This window comes from Takifugu rubripes, chromosome 2 (genome assembly GCF_901000725.2).
Source record: "Takifugu rubripes chromosome 2, fTakRub1.2, whole genome shotgun sequence".
Classification (NCBI taxonomy): Eukaryota; Metazoa; Chordata; class Actinopteri; order Tetraodontiformes; family Tetraodontidae; genus Takifugu; species Takifugu rubripes.
This window is the reverse complement of record NC_042286.1, coordinates 14,723,196-14,742,770: the sequence shown is the minus strand read 5'-3', so window position 1 is coordinate 14,742,770 and position 19,575 is coordinate 14,723,196. Positions and strand designations below refer to the sequence as shown.

The 19,575-nt window shown below is 55.7% G+C and overlaps 2 protein-coding genes across 7 annotated transcripts; one reads left to right on the top strand and one right to left on the bottom strand.

Annotated features, from left to right (window-relative positions):
• The first annotated feature begins 29 nt into the window (after positions 1-29).
• capn3a (calpain 3a, (p94)) lies at positions 30-7,314 on the top strand. Of its 4 annotated transcripts, none has more exons than XM_011619831.2 (21): positions 30-867; positions 1,123-1,192; positions 1,627-1,745; positions 1,819-1,952; positions 2,036-2,204; positions 2,274-2,357; positions 2,427-2,521; positions 2,654-2,731; positions 2,809-2,969; positions 3,069-3,238; positions 4,134-4,145; positions 4,225-4,433; positions 5,050-5,086; positions 5,256-5,333; positions 5,418-5,475; positions 5,555-5,619; positions 5,773-5,841; positions 5,915-5,993; positions 6,117-6,233; positions 6,315-6,373; positions 6,576-7,314. In XM_011619831.2, exons 1-21 carry the CDS (start codon positions 616-618, stop codon positions 6,600-6,602), a joined length of 2,142 nt encoding a protein of 713 aa, XP_011618133.1. In that variant the 5' UTR covers positions 30-615; the 3' UTR covers positions 6,603-7,314. The 4 variants fall into 4 exon arrangements, with proteins under 4 accessions (XP_011618133.1, XP_029684068.1, XP_029684069.1 ...); XM_029828208.1 differs by having other exon boundaries at positions 6,093-6,233; XM_029828209.1 differs by having other exon boundaries at positions 5,555-5,628.
• Positions 7,315-7,369: 55 nt separating this feature from the next.
• Positions 7,370-19,441, bottom strand: znf106a (zinc finger protein 106a). 3 transcript variants are annotated; one of them, XM_029827904.1, is made up of 22 exons: positions 19,354-19,441; positions 17,548-17,620; positions 17,196-17,257; positions 15,675-15,869; positions 13,372-15,138; positions 12,891-13,293; positions 12,749-12,818; positions 12,514-12,668; positions 12,358-12,418; positions 11,987-12,274; positions 11,112-11,886; positions 10,913-10,962; positions 10,431-10,576; positions 10,212-10,346; positions 9,988-10,104; positions 9,711-9,902; positions 9,441-9,503; positions 9,240-9,359; positions 9,103-9,174; positions 8,946-9,017; positions 8,680-8,823; positions 7,370-8,564 (listed from the first exon to the last, which is right to left on the bottom strand). In XM_029827904.1, the coding sequence occupies exons 2-22, from the start codon at positions 17,599-17,601 to the stop codon at positions 8,508-8,510; spliced, it is 4,998 nt and encodes a 1,665-aa protein (XP_029683764.1). In that variant the 5' UTR covers positions 17,602-17,620; positions 19,354-19,441; the 3' UTR covers positions 7,370-8,507. The 3 variants fall into 3 exon arrangements, with proteins under 3 accessions (XP_029683764.1, XP_011618134.2, XP_029683768.1); XM_011619832.2 differs by having other exon boundaries at positions 19,223-19,358; XM_029827908.1 differs by lacking the exons at positions 15,675-15,869; positions 17,196-17,257; positions 17,548-17,620; positions 19,354-19,441 and adding an exon at positions 15,224-15,326 and having other exon boundaries at positions 13,372-15,155.
• Between the last annotated feature and the right edge of the window lie 134 nt (positions 19,442-19,575).

The following is a 19,575-nucleotide window of genomic DNA, read 5'->3' as shown; positions in this document are numbered from 1 at the left end:
AGCAAACGTGACTGGCCAGGTTCCTTCCGATGTGTATTTGTAAAAATCATGTGATGTGATATTGATTACACAGGTCAGATGGTCGGTTTGTCCGTGCTCTGATTGGACCTGGGTGCTGAAAGCAGACGAGAGGCGTCCTGACAGCGGCGGCCTGGCCTGGTTGTGCTGAGGCTGCTCGATGCTGAGCTCCATTGAGAGCAGGTTTAAAGCGCTTGAATACCTTCTGCTGAGGCAGGGCATCTGCCCACCTCTTTACACGGCCTCTGACGCCGCCCGCCGGCCTTTGTGTCGCCACAATGACGGCAGCCCAGCGCCACGTCCCGGCCCGGGTCATTGTTCACCTCCACCAATGACAGGGAAACATTCCACCTTTGTGTGCGGCGCCGGTTTCCGCACACACATTTGTGTGTGTGCGTGCAAATGTGAGCGCGTGCGGAGCAAATTGTGTCTCTTTTCCTCGTCCACTCTGATGAAAGAGGGGGGCGTCACACAACCAGAGCCAATCACAGGTGAGCTGTTTGGATTTATGCCAGGGGCTTTAGGCTTGTAAGACGTGATTGCAGGTGGCAAAAGGCAGCTTTTTTAAAAAAAAAATAAAGAGTCCGCGGAGACGAGATGCCCTATACACCCTCTGGCTTTTTCTGCGACCGCTTGATCCGGGAGCGAGAGAGGAGGGACGGGGAAGGGTCCCTCAACAAGCCCATACGGTTCAACAACCAGGACTACAGCGTCCTGAGGCAGGAGTGCGTCCACAGGAAGTCCCTGTTCGAGGATGACACCTTCCCAGCCACCGTAGAGTCTTTGGGCTACAAGGAACTCGGACACAAGTCGAACAAGGTCAAGAACATCGTCTGGAAACGGCCCAAGGTAGGAGGGGGGGGCACGGTGGCGTCAAATTTAGGTTTAACGGGGGGATGGAGCACACATGGGGAGGTTCTGATGAACATCAACCCTGCTTGGAGACGTCACCAGGAGAAGGAGCGGGGCTGGAAAGGGTCTGCAGAAGCCCTACATGGATGCCTGGAATGTTCCTGCGGTCCAACATCAGTGGATGTGCACATGTTTGTTCCCCAGAACCGGGCGGGCGGCGCAGCTCAGACCTGTGTCTGTTCTTATGTGCAGGAGATCTGTGAGAATCCTCAGTTCATAGTTGGAGGAGCCAGCAGGACCGACATCTGCCAGGGGGACCTGGGTAAAGCTTCCCTTCCCCACTCCAATGTTCTGCTTCTTTGTACAGTTTAAGGCTGATGTTTGAATGTTTCATTAGTAAAATGAGCCCTGATTAACAAGCAATCCCGACCCACCGGGTCTCATTTTGGGGGGCCGACAGAGCTCCGTTCCCCCCCCCCCCCCCCCCCCCGGCTCTGCCTGCTGTGGCCTCCACATATTGTACTTATTGTTTTGGAAGAGAATCCAGCCAGCAGCACTTCTCATTGTTCTGTTCAGACAGCAAATAAAGGTGTGGTGGGGGGGGGGCACTGGTCCCCGTTCCCTGATGAAAACACCAGCAGCACCATTTCACCCCCACGGGGGTCAAAGTGGTCACCAGTGATCCGTTTGTCTTTTAGTCATAGCACTAGCAGCCAGGAGGCCCTTGACCTCTGGTGACCTCTGCTCCCACCTCAGGTGACTGCTGGCTGCTGGCCGCCATCGCTTGTCTCACCCTGAACGAGAAGCTGCTGTATCGGGTCGTTCCGTCCGAGCAGAGCTTCTCAGAGGGCTACGTTGGCGTCTTCCACTTCCAGGTAAGACGGCGCCTGCCTCCCCGGCACACGCTCGCCCCGAAGGCGGCGCCTCACTTTCACGTTTCATCCCCAGTTCTGGCGTTACGGAGACTGGGTGGACGTGGTCATCGACGACCGCATCCCGACCTTCAACAACCAGCTGGTCTTCACAAAGTCGGCGGAGAGGAACGAGTTCTGGAGCGCCCTGCTGGAGAAGGCCTACGCCAAGTCAGTAGGGGAGAGCTTCTGCTGTGTGTCCACCACGCCTGTGAAAGCCCAGTTTGGTGATCTGGCCTTCTGCCCCCGTCCAGGCTACATGGTTCCTACGAGGCCCTGAAGGGTGGCAACACCACCGAGGCCATGGAGGACTTCACCGGCGGCGTCACCGAGTTCTACGAGATGAAGGAGGCCCCTAAAGAGCTCTATAAGATCATGAAGAAAGCTCTGGACAGAGGCTCGCTCATGGGCTGCTCCATCGACGTGAGTCACACACAGCGGGGGGTTCTGGGTGGGGAACTGGGCCGTGACGCCTCCGTCGTCTCCCTGCAGTCTCTGGTTCCTGCTCGCTTCGAGACTCGGACGGCGACGGGACTGGTGAAGGGCCACGCCTACTCGGTGACAGCGGTGGAGGAGGTAGCGCCGGTGCCTGGCAGCACCACGCTGTGTTCAGGAGCCCACTGCTTAACTCTGTCTCCTCCACAGTGTAAACCATCTCAGCACAAGGACGCGAAGGTCCGCCTGGTGCGCCTCAGGAATCCCTGGGGTCAGGTGGAATGGAACGGTCCCTGGAGCGACAAGTGACCAATTTTAATGATCTACCATAAAATCAGAGTCCCCCAGCAGGCAGCCCGTAGTTCTAGAAGCACCTTGAGATTCTGCTGGGTTGTTCTTTTATTAATCTTCTGTCACTTTCATCTTCTCCTGAAAAGCTCCAAAGAGTGGTCCACCATCTCCAAGGCTGAAAAAGAGAAGCTGCACCACCAGAGCGCCGAGGATGGAGAGTTCTGGTAAACAGGTCACATGACTTCTCCTACTGGCGCTAAATCGAAGTGTGAAGTGAGGCGTCCCGTCTGCGTCCCTGCAGGATGTCCTTCGAGGACTTCAAGAAGAACTACACCAAGATCGAGATCTGCAACCTGACGCCCGACGCTCTGGAGGACGACAAGATCCACAAGTGGACCGTTTCTGTGAACGAAGGCCGCTGGGTGAGGGGCTGCTCCGCTGGGGGCTGCAGGAACTACCCAGGTACTCCCCCCCCAGGAGGGTCACGCTCCGCTAGCACGCGTTGGAGACAAGATGAGTGCAGGTGATCATTGGAAGAAATCCTCTTGAAATTCTCCGCAGACACTTTCTGGACAAACCCTCAGTACCGCCTCCGTCTGCTGGAGGAGGACGACGACCCCGAGGAAAACGAGGTGGGCTGCACCTTCGTGGTGGCTCTCATGCAGAAGAACAGGCGGAAAGAGCGCAAGATGGGCGCCAACCTCTTCACCATCGGATTCGCCATCTACGAGGTCCATCTGCCTTCACCACCGCTGTCCAACGCTGGGACGCTCACACTGCCTGTCTGTCTGTCTGCCTGTCTGCATGTCTGCCTGCCTCCCTTCCTGTCTGACTGTCTGCCTGTCTGTCTGTCTGCCTCCCTTCCTGTCTGTCTGCCTCCCTTCCTGTCTGTCTGTCTGCCTCCCTTCCTGTCTGTCTGTCTGTCTGCCTCCCTTCCTGTCTGTCTGCCTGCCTCCCTTCCTGTCTGTCTGCCTCCCTTCCTGTCTGTCTGTCTGCCTCCCTTCCTGTCTGTCTGGCTGCCTGTCTGTCTGTCTGTCTGTCTGCCTGTCTGCATGTCTGCCTGCCTCCCTTCCTGTCTGACTGTCTGCCTGTCTGTCTGTCTGTCTGCCTCCCTTCCTGTCTGTCTGTCTGCCTCCGTTCCTGTCTGTCTGCCTCCCTTCCTGACTGTCTGTCTGCCTGTCTTCCAGTCTGTCTGTCTGCCTGCCTTCCTGTCTGTCTGCCTGCCTCCCTTCCTGACTGTCTGTCTGCCTCCCTTCCTGACTGTCTGTCTGCCTCCCTTCCTGACTGTCTGCCTGCCTCCCTTCCTGACTGTCTGTCTGCCTCCCTTCCTGACTGTCTGCCTGCCTCCGTTCCTGTCTGTCTGCCTGCCTCCGTTCCTGTCTGTCTGCCTGCCTCCCTTCCTGTCTGTCTGTCTGCCTCCCTTCCTGACTGTCTGCCTGCCTCCCTTCCTGACTGTCTGTCTGCCTCCCTTCCTGACTGTCTGCCTGCCTCCGTTCCTGTCTGTCTGCCTGCCTCCCTTCCTGTCTGTCTGTCTGCCCGCCTCCCTTCCTGTCTGTCTGTCTGCCTGCCTCCCTTCCTGTCTGTCTGCCTGCCTCCGTTCCTGACTGTCTGCCTGTCTGTCTGCAGGTTCCAAAGGAGGTGAGGAATCTAAGCGACAGTAACCACCAGCCAGTGGCTCCGCCCCCCTGAGAACTGGCGCCTTTGCCTCCTTTTCCAGATGCACGGCAACAAGCAGCACATGCAGAAGGACTTCTTCCTGTTCAGCTCCTCCAAAGCTCGCTGCAAGTCCTACATCAACCTGCGGGAGGTGACGCAGCGCTTCCGCCTGAGCCCCGGGGAGTACGTCATCGTGCCCTCCACGTACGAGCCGCACCAGGAGGGCGAGTTCATCCTGAGGGTCTTCTCCGAAAAGAAGAACACGTCAGAGTGAGTGGCCCGGGGTGACGGGGCAGGCGGGGGGGCGCGGGGGGCGGGAGCCACCTCCGGTTCAGAGGATCGTGTGCACTTGTTTCCCTCTGTTGGTGCAGATTCTGTGTTTCCAAGACCAAACAATTTTAACGGCGATTTGATTTGTAGAATCGGAAGAAATCGGCCCCAGTTCGAAGCTGTTATGGAATCTTTTTTAGGACAAGCCACCTCAGATTTGGGCACGCACCGGTAAACCTTCCACTTATCTCAATACTACACTGCCTTCAGCCTGTTGCCCCGACGACCAGACGGCACGGGGAGCCCGCCTGACCAGGAGCGGCGGGACGGATCGCCGGGAGGGGCCCTCAATAACCAAACATTTACATTTAGATAAGAAGCATGTTGAAAGCTCAGACCCCCCCAGAGTGGATCCCCCGGCACAGGAAAACCCATCAGGTGGTTCTGAACTAACACCTTTCATTCACAGCTTCATGTCGAGTTCCCGCGAGCGTAAACGTTCAGAAAACGACCACGAATCGGCCGCTCGCCGCGGCGGGCTGGGCGGCCGTAGCTCGTGGTCTGTGTGAGATGTTGTTGTCACCATGGTGACTGCTATCTGTCCGTCTTCACCCAGGGAGATAGAGAACAGGATCGAGGCCGACCACCCCGAGGTGAGTGTCGCCGTGCCGACGGTGATCAGTGTTCGCTTCAGCTTCAGCTTCAGCTTCAGCTCAGGACCTCGGCTGCTTCTTTGATATCGACGGGAAGAAAGGGGGGAAAAGGCTTTCATGATTTTCCCGTCACCTCTTCCATCGTTGCCTCCACCTCTTCTCTACGCAGCCGGCGCCGGCGTCCGCGGGCGAGGAGAGCGAGGAGGACCAGCAGTTCAGGACTATTTTTCAGGAGATAGCCGGAGATGTGAGCAGGAGAGAGACAGTTATTGATCATGTTCTGACCCGCGGCTGAGTTCTGCTCCTGATTCCTCCCCCTGTTCCTCTGCAGGACATGGAAATCACCGCCAACGAACTGAAGAACGTCCTCAACAGAGTGATCATCAAACGTGAGGCTGCTCTTTCCTTCCATCCCTGCAGGGACGGCTCACAGCGGGGGGTCTGACTCTTGTCCTCGTCTCCCTGCAGATAAGGACATGAACACGGAGGGCTTCAGCCTGGAGAGCTGCAGGAGCATGATTGCTCTGATGGACGTATCCTTTGTATCGAGTGCATCGGGCTGGCTGTGTCGCCTGTAGAGGGTCTGAACGGAGACGCGGCACCGGGAGCAACAAGCGCTCCGGGTTTAGAGGGAGGCGGAGCTAAACGGGATGAGGTGGTGGTTTTACTTAACTGCGTGTGTGCAGATGGACGGGACAGGTCGGCTCAACCTGCAGGAGTTCAGACACCTGTGGAACAAGCTGAAGCAGTGGCAGGTGGGCAGCAGCGTCCCCTCGCTTCCCCCCGCACCGTCCCAGATGTTCCTCAGAGATCTCTCCTCTCTTTCAGGGAACCTTCAAGCACTACGACGCCGACCAGTCCGGCTTCATCAACAGTTACGAGATGAGGAACGCCGTCAACGATGCAGGTAATCAACGTTCGGGCTCGGCGGGGTCAAGTCAGTGAGATCGGTTCTGATGCTGCTGCTGGGATGAACTCACCCTCTGATCTTTCTGTCGCTGTACAGTCATGTGTCTTGTGTCCCGCTCAGGCTTCCGTCTCAACAACCAGCTGTATGACATCATCACCATGCGCTACGCCAACGAGAACATGAACATCGACTTCGACAGCTTCATCAGCTGTCTGGTTCGCCTCGAAGCCATGTTCAGTGAGTGGGCCGTCCCAGGCGGGTTCTTCGGGTTTGGGTCGGTCTGCTGACACCAGCTGATGGTTGCGTGTCTGTCTGCAGGGGCGTTTCAGGCCTTCGACCAGGACGGAGATGGGACCATCAGACTCAGCGTCCTGGAGGTGAGAACATGTGGGAACGCTGCCGCTCCGGCCTACAGGCGCGAGAAGAAGAGGATGTTTTAGAAATGAAACCACAACCCTCCCAAAATGGGAATGGTGGAGGGTTAAAGGAGCAGAAAGGTGATTGTTGGTGTCAGGATGGACCTGCCGTTGACCCGGTGTGTGTGTGTGTGTGTGTGTGTGTGTGTGTGTGCGTGCGCAGTGGCTCCAGCTGACCATGTACGCCTGATGGAGACGGCCCGTCCTCTCCAGGTGAGCTCCGCTCCGCACCAGGACGAGACCCGCCAGCCTTTACCTCAACACTCCGTGTGGCCGATCATCCTCGGCTCGTGACCCCTTCACCTCCAACACTGCCGACGCTCTTCCTCCTCTTCATCCATCTCACCTGCATCTCCACTTCCTGTCTGCCTCTTTTATCACTCTTTTGTGTCTCCTTTCAGCCGTTTGTCACGTTAAGATGAAAGAAAAACTCACCTGTACGGGACTTTGCTCAGGCAACACACACACACAACCTCTTTTCTGTCACAATACCTCACAGCATCTATCACCACCAAACTCTTCTTCTCTGTTCTTCTTCCGTGACCCAGCTGAGCAGCAAGGGCATCAACTCCTCCTTCTGTTATTTATTTCTCATCATCAGCACTAACTTTTCCAGCCCATTTTTCTTGATGAAACTCGGGAGTTTCTTTCTGTGGACCATCAACTCTCCACCATGCTGCTGAACCGTGCATAGCGCCACCTGGTGGACAAACTCAGGCTTCTCCGTTTATCTCGACTCGATGGGGATTAATTAAGTTTTAAACTGAGAATTCGATTTAAAAACTAAAAAATAGAAGTTAATGGCTTGGGCTGCATTTTTCTTGTGGTTTCCCTGATGAGTGTACTGCATTTTTAACCAAATAAATAAATTTGTAGTTATTGGTTTGCTTGTGTTACCAGTAGGTTTGATGTGGAAATTGTGGCGTTTTTATTGACAAATGAGACGGATCTCCTAGGGTGAACGATATCCAGGTTTTTTATTGCCATTACAAACCATTTATTTTACAATTGCACTTCTTTTTAAAAAAAAAATCTGTTATCACAACTTTTGAAAAAGTTGAAGGACGTCAGGAATGCCAGGTACGAGGCCGACTGCACGCTTTAAACAGGCAGAAACGGGCAGAAACGGGGCAGAAACGGGGCAGCCGGAGGGAAATCACGCTACGTCTGGCAGGAAGACCAGACCAGAGGAGCTAAAGAGCGCCGCCTGGACCTCCGGTACTGGTTAGAACTGCTCCGATCTGCCTTTCATCATCGTCCTGCTTGGGGCTGAAGTATGGCGTGGGAGATGAACCCTAAATCTTCCCTCAATCTTCATTCTTCAAACACCTCCTGGAAACCCCCTCACCTCTAAACCGTCTGCCGGCGCCGCCCTCGACGCCGCGGCGCTAAAAGAGAAGTCATTGAAACCGTATGTGAATCACGCTCACTCATGAAAAACAGCGCTCCGCCACGGATGAACACGCACCAACACGCCGTCCTCGCCGCCGCCTGGTTTCACTGCAAATTTCACCCCGAGGCCGAGTCACACAACACTGCACCAAAGTCCCTCCAGCTTCCTGCAACACTACATCAGCCTCAACCTTCTCCTACTGCTCAACCCAAACGGTTTACAAAAACAGAACCCCACTTTAAATCAGAAGATATAGAAACAAAAGAAAACAAATGATCCAAAAAAACCACAGATTTTGTCTTAAGAATGACCTAAAATGCCTGACGGCAGGTTGCTCGTGACGACATCACAATTGCACGACAACAATAAAACCTCTCGTCCCACGCCATACGCCAGCCAACCAGGTGGTCACTGGTCTGGCGGCCGTTTGGGCAGCGCGAGTCTCTCCGACTGGCAACGCTGACGTTTCTTCAGTTTGAAATGTGGGTTTGGTCAGAGCGAAGAGGGAGCTGCGTTCATCACAGCGTCCTCCTTCCTTCGGGACTGCGGTTGGATTCCAACATTGAACAGAAAGGATGGAGTCAGCGGACGCCACTCGTCCCCAGAAAACCCCCCAATATGGGAGGTTCCCCCCAACGAGAGCGGAGCCGAGCGACCCGGGTCGGGTCAGCTGCGGCCGCCGGGTCGGGTCAGCTGCTGCCGCTAAGGCTCCGGGTCGGCCTCCTCCTCAGCGTGTTTCTGCATGTGCACCAGGAGCCCCTGAGAATCACACACACACACACACACACACACACACACACACGCACACACACACAGGTCAGCACGTGCAACCCACACACGTCTGCAGTAGCATGCACACTCGACCTCTTGATACCTGCTTGGCGCTGCCACGTGCACAGAAAAACTCCTCGCAACATTTCCAGCGGCACTTGAAGGGCGTCTGGGCGCCGGCGTGGTCGCTGATCAGGTGGTGCTGCAGGTGCTGCATCAGCCCGAAGGAGAGCGAGCAGCCGTGCCACTGTCGACAGGCGAGTCACAGCAAAACTTGTCAGATGCCCCAGAAGGGGCAACAAGTCGAGGGGGGCTTCCCCGGAGGCCCCTGGTGGGGCAGAAGGGCGAGCGAGGGGCTCTGGATCTTACCCAGCAGCGGTGGTTCTGCAGCAGGTTCATCTTCACCGCCTGCACGCTGCCGTCATAACAGCCCGTGTAGATCTGCAGCAGGAAAGCGCGGAGGTGGGACCGTTACTGCGCGGCCTCCACCTGTGCCTGAAGGTGAAGGCCTGGGTTTGGAACTCACCATGTTCTGGTGGATGCTCATGCACGTCACCATGTCACTGTGTCCGCCGTAGAGCTGCAGCTGCCCCTGGGCCTGTGGAGACAACCAGCTGATCCACCTGTTCCAACCTCAGCAGAGAACGGTGGCGAGGCGCTCACCTGGAGGTCGTAGACCCGCACCCGTTTGTCCAGACAGGCCGTCACCATCACCTTCCCCAGCACGGCCACCACGGTGACGGCGTGACTGTGGCCCTCGTACACCCGCAGCAGCTCGCCCGTCTGAGCAACAAACGCAGCGTTTCACACACAAACGGCTTCACAACAAAACGCTGGCGTCACATTTTGAGGCGACACACTCACGTGGATGTTGTGTGTGTGGACACACTGGTCGCTGGACCCGCTGAACACCAGGTCGTTGACCACCTGAGAGCAGAGCACAGAGGGTGACCTTCATCACACACACACACAGGAGTCGGTTCATCACACACACACACACACACGAGTCGGTTCATCACGCACACACACACACACACACACACACGAGTCGGTTCATCACGCACGCACACACACACACACACACACACACACACACACACACACACAGGAGTCGGCTCCTTTGGCCACGCCTACATTCATGCACAGCACGCTCTTGCTGTGGCCCTCCAGGGTCCGCAGCAGGAGTCCGTTCTTGGCGTCCCTGACGCTGATGGTGCTGTCGTAGGAGCCCACCAGCAGGATCCTGCGGGCGCCCTCCTGCGTGGAGGCCAGACAGCTGACGGCTCGAGGCCCGTGGCACTCGAACACCTCCACCTGCCTGTTTGTCTGAACACATCGATACCAGAGCTGAGGAAGGTGCTGAGTTGACGTGGACCTGCGGTGCAGCAGGTTTCAACACACCCCCTCTCACCTTGAGGTTAAAGGTCACCACCGTGCCATTTGCAAGCCCGGCGTACAGCGTCTTCCACCGACTGTGGAGGCAGAGGACTCGGTCCGGCAGGGAGAACTGCTGCTCCAGCTCTCGTGTCTGTGGACCAGAGACAGGCTCAAAGCCTGTGGTGATCAGCTGACGCCCACACAAGCGTCACACAGGCAACAGAGGGGGTGAACGAGCAGTGGGGGGGGGGGTCTGACCTTGAGACTGTAGCAGCGGATGGTTTGGTCGCTGGAACCAGAATACAGACGGTGATGGAGGGAGGGGGCTGCAGACACCAGCAGGCAGCTCACTTTGGAGCTGTGACCCTCAAACACGCCCACACATTTGTGAGTCTGGAACAAGTGTGAGAGGACACAGCTGGTTCTGAGTGTGCAGCACCTTCACAGGGTGGAACCATCTGGTTCACCAGCACTCACCACCAGGTCGAAAGCTCTGACAGTTCGGTCTCCTGAGCAGGTGTACAGCAGCCCGTTGTGGATCTGCATGGCGTTCACTGCTTCCTGGTGACCCTCGAACGGCCCCTCGCTGGGTAAATCATCCTCACCGTGATCAGAAGAAGCATCTGGAGAACCAGACAGAACATGTTCTGGAAAAGAAACCTGACAAAGTAGCCTGTAGCCTGAGCCATTAGCCTGAGCTGTTAGCCGTTAGCCTTTAGCCTTTAGCTTGAGCCTCAGCAAAGGCCTCCCGTCATACCTGGTCCTGGAGAAGAACCCTGGAAACTCCTGAGTCTACTTTCTACTGGTTCAGCAGTCAGAATTCAGCTGGCTCTGACCATGAACTCCCTTTAATCATATCTGGATGTTTTCTGAAACCGTCCCCCCGAGGCATCACCCCCCCCCCCCCAACACACACACACACACACACACACACACACACGAGCCTGTAGAGAGATTACCTGAGAGGGTTTTTGGGATCTTTGGTAAGATGATGGCTCCTTGTGTCTCACTGTAAGGACACGGAAATGTAAATTAGAATAAATTCATTTAATATTTGCCAAATTTCTGCCTGTGAAGGTCTTCTGAGAAGGTTACAGACTGTAAAGTGTAGAAGCAAAGTGGCGCGTTTGAGGCTTTAGTGATTGAGTGAAGCCTCACCTCTCAGAGGACCTGCATATGTCCATGTCACTGGTGGAGGTGACCTCATTGCAGGCCAGGCTGCGTGCCTCAGGCCTGGAGGGGTCTGGGAGCTGGGCGGGAGGAGCCGGTGCGTCCATGTGGGGGTGCTGGCAGGCTGCGATGACCTCCATGCTTTCCTCTGAGTCCAAGTTCAACATGAGCTCCACCAGCGGTTTGGGAGGCCTGAAGTCTGTTTTGTCGAGCGTGATGCTTTGAGGTAGTTGCGTTGGTGCCTCCTCGCCCACCTCCATGTTCACGTCAGCGTCTCGGTCCTCTGACGGCTGAGTGGACGTGCTGACCTGAGAGCCCCCGCTGGGTCTCCTGCGTGAGCGCAGCCACCTGGGCCTCAGGGCCTCGCCATCTAACTCCGTGTCGCTGCTTTCAGGCGGCTCTGTGCCCTGCGACTTCTTCGGCGTCTTCCTCTTCTTCAGTTTCCTGACACGCCTTCCGCTCTTGAGCTCAGATGGAGGCGCAGGTTCGTCGAGCAGGGGGAGGCTGGAGGGGGGTGCAAACGACGGTGGGGCCGCACCGTCAGCAACACTCCTCACCTCAGCGTCCCTTCTGCTCTGTGAGAGAAGCTCCAAGGACGGTTTGACGTCAGGCAGGGACAGGACGCAGCTCCTGGTGGTCTGAGCGGCCCGCTCCATCGTCTCGGGGGACGAGCTCTCTTTGACGGCTGCAGGCTCACCGAAGCTCTCCCACGTGTAGCCTGCTGGGGGGAGTCCAGGGCTTCTCTTTGGGGATGGATGGGTGTCTGAAGGAGCGTACGTGAACAATACTGAGTCGTGGGGAACAATTTACAACCGAAGAGAATGGTGCAACTGGTTAGAACTGCTCCGATCTGCAACATGTACCTGGAGAACAGGCTGATGCGGGAGCAGGGTCTGAAGTGGTGCTGTGAGCTCGTGCAGGTGGATGCAGCTCTGCGTTGAGGTGGACAGGAGAGCGAGGCTCCTCTTTGATACAGACGGGCATGAGGGGCACGCTGGCGGAGCGGACGGGAGAAGCTTCAGCAGGAGCGGGGCTGGGAACCGTGGGAGGGTCAACAGAGGACAGCACGGGGAAGGAGGGGATGGTTGGCTCAGCTTCCACCGCGTCCATCTTCTCCTCTTTGAGTTTGACTGGGGGAGCTTCCGCGTGACCTGAGAGAGCAGAGCAGCGTGTTACAGTGGTTACAGTGGGTGTTTGGTTCCAGTGATCTCCACTCATGTGTTGCTCTTGCTACCCTGCATCCCTTTCAGCAGCTGGATCCTCCTGTTCCTGAGAGTATCCATCTCTCCAGTCATCTAGGTAGACACACAGATGCAGGAAGCATCAGAAACAGCTCGCTAGTTCACTAACAAAGGCGGCAGCAGCACTAGCCTCCACAACCATCTCGTACTTGCTGTTTGACCATCACGAGACGCTGAACCTCCATGTAGGCGGCCTGCAGAGCCGTCCGGGCCTGGATCAGGCTGGCGTCCACTGTCTGCAGGGAGCGGCTCAGCTCGTCCTCCCTCAGAGACACGGCCAGCAGCTGGTCGATCTGCAGACGCTCTGAAAGGACCCATGAAGCATGAAGCACTGGGGCAAAGGCAGCCTGCTCCTCACCGCAGTCTCCAGCCATCTCCACCCACCTTTCTTAGATCTGACCTTCCTGCGTTTATTGATGTGCTCCAAGCTGAGGATCTCTGCACTCGCAGCATCCTGCAAGACAGAGGTCAAAGGTCAAACTGCCTGTTTGAGAGCACCGCCAGATGACAGCGTTCCTTTACTCACGCCTGCTGCTCTTCTCCTCTTTCCAGGTCCCTGTCCCTCACACAGCTCCGTCCCTGAACTGCTGTCCCCCAGCACCGAGTCGCATCTCTGCAGGGCTGTTGCTAATGACGACGCTAATGTCTCCTCTTCCCGCTCTAGCTCATGCTGACCATCCATCTTCTCTGAAGTGGAGAAAGCCCGTTGCTCTGCTTCTTCCTGTGCCGTCTGCTTGGGCGCCAGGGGTGTAAGCAGGGAGTGAGCGGGCGGAGGGGCGAGGCTGCTCTCGGACAAGGAGCGCTTTCTGGAGGGGCCCGAAGTGGAGACATCCACTAAAGATTCCCACTGAAATCCTTCCAGCAGGGGGATGTCGTCCTCCTCCTGGCTCTGGTCTTCCTGTTCTAGAGGCACCATCTCTATCCCAAACCTGAGAAGACACACAGGATCAAACCTGAGCTGGAGGGGAACTGATTTCAAACATTCAAACGTATGATTAAGAGGTCACCTTGGCATTCCCTTTCCTTTGTCTTGCTTCTTCCTGACTTCCTGATAGACCTGGTCCCAATTCACATTGCGCCGAGATCCGGAGGAGCTGATCAGCTGCCGTACGGTGGGTTTGAGCCCCGAGTCTTTGTCGGCGTCGCCCCTCCGCGACTCGCTGAGGTTTCGCACCCGCCGGGCGATGTTCAGGTTGGGCTCGTGGTTCACGCCTTTACTCTTGGAGCTGATGTGTTTGGTCAGGTCACGTTTCAGGACAGGCGGGAGGTCGAGCCGGGACAGACCCGACGGGTCGCTGGTTCTGGACGCTTCGCTCCCGGAGCTCTGGGCGGCCTCTGCAGCCTGCGACGCCTCGTCCTTCTCACCTTTCCGCCTGTTCTCCTCCTTTTCTCCGTGTGAAGCTGAAGTCTCTGAACTCTCCGTCGTGGATGTGCTGACCTGAAACGACTGGAGAAACTGGCTGCTGTCGGCGGAGCCGAGCTTCTCTGCTCCCAGCTGACTGGGGACTCTTGGCTTTGCAGCGTTCTGCCTGCAGCCGTTGCTTCTAACCTGAACGGGAGTCACGTCCAGTGTGTGTGGAGCCGTTTCAGCCTGCTTGTTCCTGGAGTTGTCAGCAGAGCTCTTCTTTTCCAACACGATCTGTCTGGCTTTTCTCAGCGTTTCCAGATGTTCTCGTCCTGACCCAACGCGTCCGCTGGGCGGAGCCTGAACGCTGAGGCTTCTGTCTTCGGATGCTGCTCTCAACGTGTCCGAAGTCTTATCAAGACCTCGGGCGGGGGGCTTTTTGGGCTTGATCTGGTTGGACGACGCAGGTGCGCCGGTGTGGCTGTCGTCTCTCTGGGAGCTGTTGCTTCGACTGCCACTGCTGCTTCGCTCTCGGACTTTGGTTTTGGAGCTTTTAGGGGGCTTTACTTTCTCACACACACTTTTCCCATTCGAAGCCTTCTGCTCCGGTTTGGTTTCAGGTCGGGACGGCCTCTTGGAGGCCTTGGGCTCCGAGGGCTTGTCTTTCCTGAGGAGCTGGGGGTCTTTGGGGCACAACTCGGAGGAGCTCAGCTTGGCGTCTTTATGAGACGCAGCTTCCAAAGCTTTCGTGGTTGGATAGGGGCACCAGCGGCAGGTTTTGTCCAGCTTCGTGTTGCTACCGAAGGCCTTCTTACTGCTGGGGTCAGGTTGTAATGGTGCTCCCTCCCCATTCTGAGGACCAGCACCAGGACTCTCCTTGTCCTTGTGTGTGTTCTGAAAGTGGCTCAATGTCTGTGCCGACAGGCTGGGTGGGGGAGGACACGGGGGAGGACCCACGAGGCTCGGAGGTCGGCCACGTTGTGTAGAACAGCCCATGTTGTTTCGGCCATAGATGCCATTAATGCTGCCGGCACTGCTGAGCCAAGGCAGACGATTCCGTGGGTTCCCTGAATATCCGCCCTGATGCCCCAGCCTGTTGCCCCAACCTGGGTTACTGAAGCCTCCACCAGCAAATTCACCAGATGCCCACTGCTGAAGGTTGGGAGGCTCCTGCCCGTGCCAGGTGGCGCTCTTTCCCTGTTTGCTATGGTGCCAAGGCTGAGCCTCCCCCTGTCCAGGGTTGGACCGGTTCTTCCTGTACCAAGAACTCTGCTGCCCGTACCCGCCGAACCCACGTGAGGGCTTCTGCCAGGCGCCGTCCAGCTGGTAGCGCTCTTTAGCTTCCTTTAGCCTCAGCTGAAACTCCTCTTTTCTCTTGCGATCCTCCTCTTCTTTGGCCAGTTTGGCAGCCCCAGCCTCCTTCTCGTTTCTGAAATCAGAATCGTTTTTGAAGAGAAGAACCTGCTGCCACGGAGAACCTCTGGACCACACCTGTGGTCCAGAGGTTCTCCGTTAATTAATGGGAACATTCCCTGCTGAAGGTGTGGATCTCATTTTACAGGTAGGATTTCTTTAAAAGGATCTTTTACTTCAAATATCACCCTGAGGTCAGAGGTCAGAGAGGAACTTGGAACACTGACCTCATGAGGACAAACTCACAGCAGCTTTCTAGAATTCTGAAGCAACATCTTCTACACCTTGAAAGGGAAAGCCTCCTCCTATAAATTGAGGATCTCTGGCAGCGTGTGAAGACTGTCAGACCTTTGGGAGCTCTTGGAGCTTTTTTTAGGCTGCAGGCTTGGCTGCTGACACATGATCCACAGCTCTGCAGCTCCAAGCAGCAGCTAAAACGGGCCTGTGAGCACGAGTTGCTAAAATGTGCCTATACATAGCATAAAACAAGCCCTCGGTAATTATCTCCTCTAAAGCAGCGGGGAGAAGCTCAACGTTAGCGGTGATTCCTACCTGATCTGTTCCTTTCTCTTCTCGATCAGATCCACCAGAACCTGATCAAAGTAGTCTTCATCGCGGCCCTTCCCAGCAGGCTTCCGGTCGGCAGCCTCCACGTTCTGCTTGTGTGTGGGGCTGGAAATGTGGCCGGCGTAGTCGGTCAAGCTGGCCACCGTCACATGGCACACTCTGCACTGGTGTCCGCAGTCCCTGGGGAGAAGCGGCGAGAGCGGGCGCTCAATGCTTCCTTCAGGCATGGTTCTGATCTAGTGGGTCTGTTAGCCTGCAGTAATGCACTGTAGCTTCTGTCGCGTCAAAATAAACTCAGGAAAGGAGAATACTCAACAATCCTCACAAAACACCGTGTTCAAATTATCTATCTGTCTCAGATCAGGAGGCGGCTAACTTAGAATTTCCTCTTATTAAAATTGTAAAAATGCTAAAAGTCTTAATCTTCCTGATCTTGTCATTGCTTCCTTCAGCAGGACATGGGTGGCAGAGCAGGAGCAGCAGCCGGGCCGGACCCAGACGCAGGAGCAGCAGCCGGGCCGGACCCAGACGCAGGAGCAGCAGCCGGGCCGGACCCAGACGCAGGAGCAGCAGCCGGGCCGGACCCAGACGCACGCCGGTCGAGCACAGAGCAGAGGGGAGCGGCGACCTCGGCGCCCTCAGCCTACTGCGCTTCCATGGTGGTGTCCACCGCACTCTGGCACCAGCAGACTGCAGAGAGTCTGTATTTGACTCCAGGCGGCTTCCGGGGGGGGTGGGCAGGATCACTACGGGCCCGAGCCTCCTGCCGACCAATCCTGAGCCAGAGTAACTGGATCGTCCTGCAGCTGCTCCCCCCCCGCTCCAAAAGTATGCGCTCGTGGTTCTGGTAGTGGCGCTCGCTCCACTTCTGCTTCAAATCTGTGTCATGGCAGGCGGCCACCCCGACCTCTGCTGCGCCGGGCCAACGCCTCATGGCTAATAGAAGGTCACTTTTTCTTCTCTTTGTTTATGTGATGAACACGCCAGGCTTGACCCCCCCCCCCCCCCCCCCCCCGATGGCTCATGTGCTCCATACAAACCCAACGACTCTCCGGCTCTCATCAATACGTGACCCTGAGCTTCAGGAGCATCATCTTCACACAGGAATCTGCCTCACATTCCTGCCACTTGGCACCAACCCACGCCCCCCCCCCGAACCCACCCCACCCCCCCACATAGCTTTAATAACCTACACCAGGGTCACAAGACCGCCAGTTGCCTTCTCTGGGACGCGGCTGTTGTTCCGGACACATTGTGTCTAAATATACGTGCCAGAGCGGAGCCAGCTGCCCATATATCCACCTCCCTCACGCTGGAACGCTGATGAGCACGTGCACACACATGCACGTGCCACCGGCCGTGACCCAAATAGACTTAGACAGAAACTCTTGAACAAAGATTGGAGCATCTGTGTTAAAGAGGCTCCTTTTGGACTGATACATATCTGCAGCTTTGGTTAGGGTCAGACTCAGGGTTCTTGTGCCAGTGGTGCCCGTCCGGACTCACCGGCCTTTCAGCTTCTCCAGCTCGCGGTGGTGCAGCATGCTCCTCATGTGCTCGTCCATCTCCTGCAGACAACCAGGGAACATCAAGCTTTTCCTCTGAGCACCCACAACTCCTGCGTTTCCCTGCAGCTTTGCTCATTTTATATAATTTATTATCGTTTAGCTGTAAAGAGCTCAAATCTAAAATCTCATCATCTCGTCATTCCCAGTTGTGTTTTTGTGCTCTGTGACAGGCCCCCGTCACTCTGAACCCCCCCCCGTCCACCAGCGGCTGCTCCAGCCCTCGTCAGGAGTTTCACTGCTAACGAACCCGGAGCTTCTCTGGGGGATAAATACAAAGTTCTGAGGGTTACCTGCTTGGAGGCATGGACTGTTTCACAGAGGATGCACTTCCTGTTTCTCTCCATCTTGTGGCTCAGCCCATTACTGTGAAACGAATGAGAGGAAACGTGAGTAGCAGCCAGCGTCACACTGCCCCCGGCCCCGGGACCGCGGCTCCCTGGTCTCTCTGAAGCACATCTACGTTCAGGAGGACGTCCAGCCGGAGCAGAACCACCAGGACTCTTCTGAGCTCCACCTTCACCAAACTACTGCCCCCCCCCCCCCCCCGGCGTTCTTTAAAGTCATTTAATAGGAAGTTTGAATGCTTTTGCTTGATCGGGTCATCATTTGTCAAGCGTAGAAAACTTCAAAATAGCTTTGGAGACATTAAACCTTTTAAAATTCATTCATTAAAAATATATAAGTGATAATCCATGTCATTGAACACAATCACAATTTCAATGGCTTCCTCTAATTATTATTCCAAATTACTGGAGAAAGCTGGATCTGTGTGTGGCCTCAGTTTATTGTCCCCTGTAGCACCCACTGTCCCCTGTAGCACCCATTGTCACCTGTAGCACCCATTGTCACCTGTAACACCCATTGTCACCTGTAACACCCATTGTCACCTGTAGCACCCGTTGTCACCTGTAGCACCCGTTGTCACCTGTAGCACCCGTTGTCACCTGTAGCACCCGTTGTCCCCTGTAGCACCCGTTGTCCCCTGTAGCACCCGTTGTCCCCTGTAGCACCCGTTGTCCCCTGTAACACCCGTTGTCCCCTGTAGCACCCATCGTCACCTGTAGCACCCATTGTCACCTGTAGCACCCGTTGTCCCCTGTAGCACCCGTTGTCACCTGTAGCACCCATTGTCACCTGTAGCACCCGTTGTCCCCTGTAACACCCGTTGTCCCCTGTAGCACCCGTTGTCCCCTGTAGCACCCATTGTCACCTGTAGCACCCACTGTCCCCTGTAACACCCATTGTCACCTGTAGCACCCGTTGTCCCCTGTAGCACCCATTGTCACCTGTAGCACCCGTTGTCCCCTGTAGCACCCATTGTCCCCTGTAGCACCCATCGTCACCTGTAGCACCCACTGTCCCCTGTAACACCCATTGTCACCTGTAGCACCCGTTGTCCCCTGTAGCACCCATTGTCCCCTGTAGCACCCGTTGTCCCCTGTAGCACCCATTGTCCCCTGTAGCACCCATCGTCACCCACAGTAAAGTTCATTTCTCTGTGAAGCGGCGTAAAGACGAATGGATCCGTTTTAAAGTCGTTTTAACTGCACGCTTTTGGCAGACACGTGTTTAAGAGTAGATGTTATTGAAGTGGTTAGACGCCAGGAATTTAGTCAGCATCTCCAAGTTGCTACTTTAAACGGTCTCAGAGTTCTAAGTTACTTTTTGGGTGATGTGCACGCTAACGAAGGTCGGGTCGTAGTTTGGTACCCACACTGCAGCTAGCAGCTGCAGCTACTTCCCAAACGTGGGTCGAAAAGAGCAAAGAGGACGACCAGAAGCCTCACTGCCAACACAACTGGCTGCGATAACTTTAAATGAAACGGTTCGGTCATCTTTGTAAAGAGCCACATTTTCTGATGCAGCTATTAAGCAAGGGAGCAGGTTAGCAACAGCAGGCTAGCGAGCGGCACCACACAGGCAGCAACTGCATGTGTCACATATTATTCATATATTAAGACGTACGGCTAAAACATGGTCTGTTGTACACTGAACGCCGGTAGTTGTCTTCGGGGTTCCTTTACAACATCAACATGTGTACGGGAACAAAGGTAAACGACGATTTTATGCAGGCTAAAGCTAACAACATTCCCTACCTGAAGAACCTGGGATGCGTTCACGACACCAACAGCAGCGTCGGAAAGTGGGAGTTTCTACTTGGATGCCGTTATTCCGGTTTAATAAATAACCCGATTCGTTTAATAAATAACCCGATTGGTAGAAAAGTGAGCAGTCAGGCCTTGATATGGCAATTTTAAAGATTATTCCGCCTGTTGGTCTCTGTCTACAAAGATTTTGGGTCGCACTGCTCTTGATAA

Coding starts and splice junctions, on each gene's coding strand:
- capn3a (XM_029828204.1), top strand. CDS start 616: ATGCCCTATACACCCTCTGGCTTTTTCTGCGACCGCTTGATCCGGGAG. Junction 5,087..5,255: donor TCGAGGCCGACCACCCCGAG/GTGAGTGTCGCC, acceptor TTCTCTACGCAG/CCGGCGCCGGCGTCCGCGGG. Junction 6,374..6,575: donor TCAGACTCAGCGTCCTGGAG/GTGAGAACATGT, acceptor GTGCGTGCGCAG/TGGCTCCAGCTGACCATGTA.
- znf106a (XM_029827904.1), bottom strand. CDS start 17,601: ATGGAGAGAAACAGGAAGTGCATCCTCTGTGAAACAGTCCATGCCTCC. Junction 12,819..12,890: donor AGAGGAGAAGAGCAGCAGGC/GTGAGTAAAGGA, acceptor TCTGTCTTGCAG/GATGCTGCGAGTGCAGAGAT. Junction 8,565..8,679: donor CACGTGGCAGCGCCAAGCAG/GTATCAAGAGGT, acceptor TGTGATTCTCAG/GGGCTCCTGGTGCACATGCA.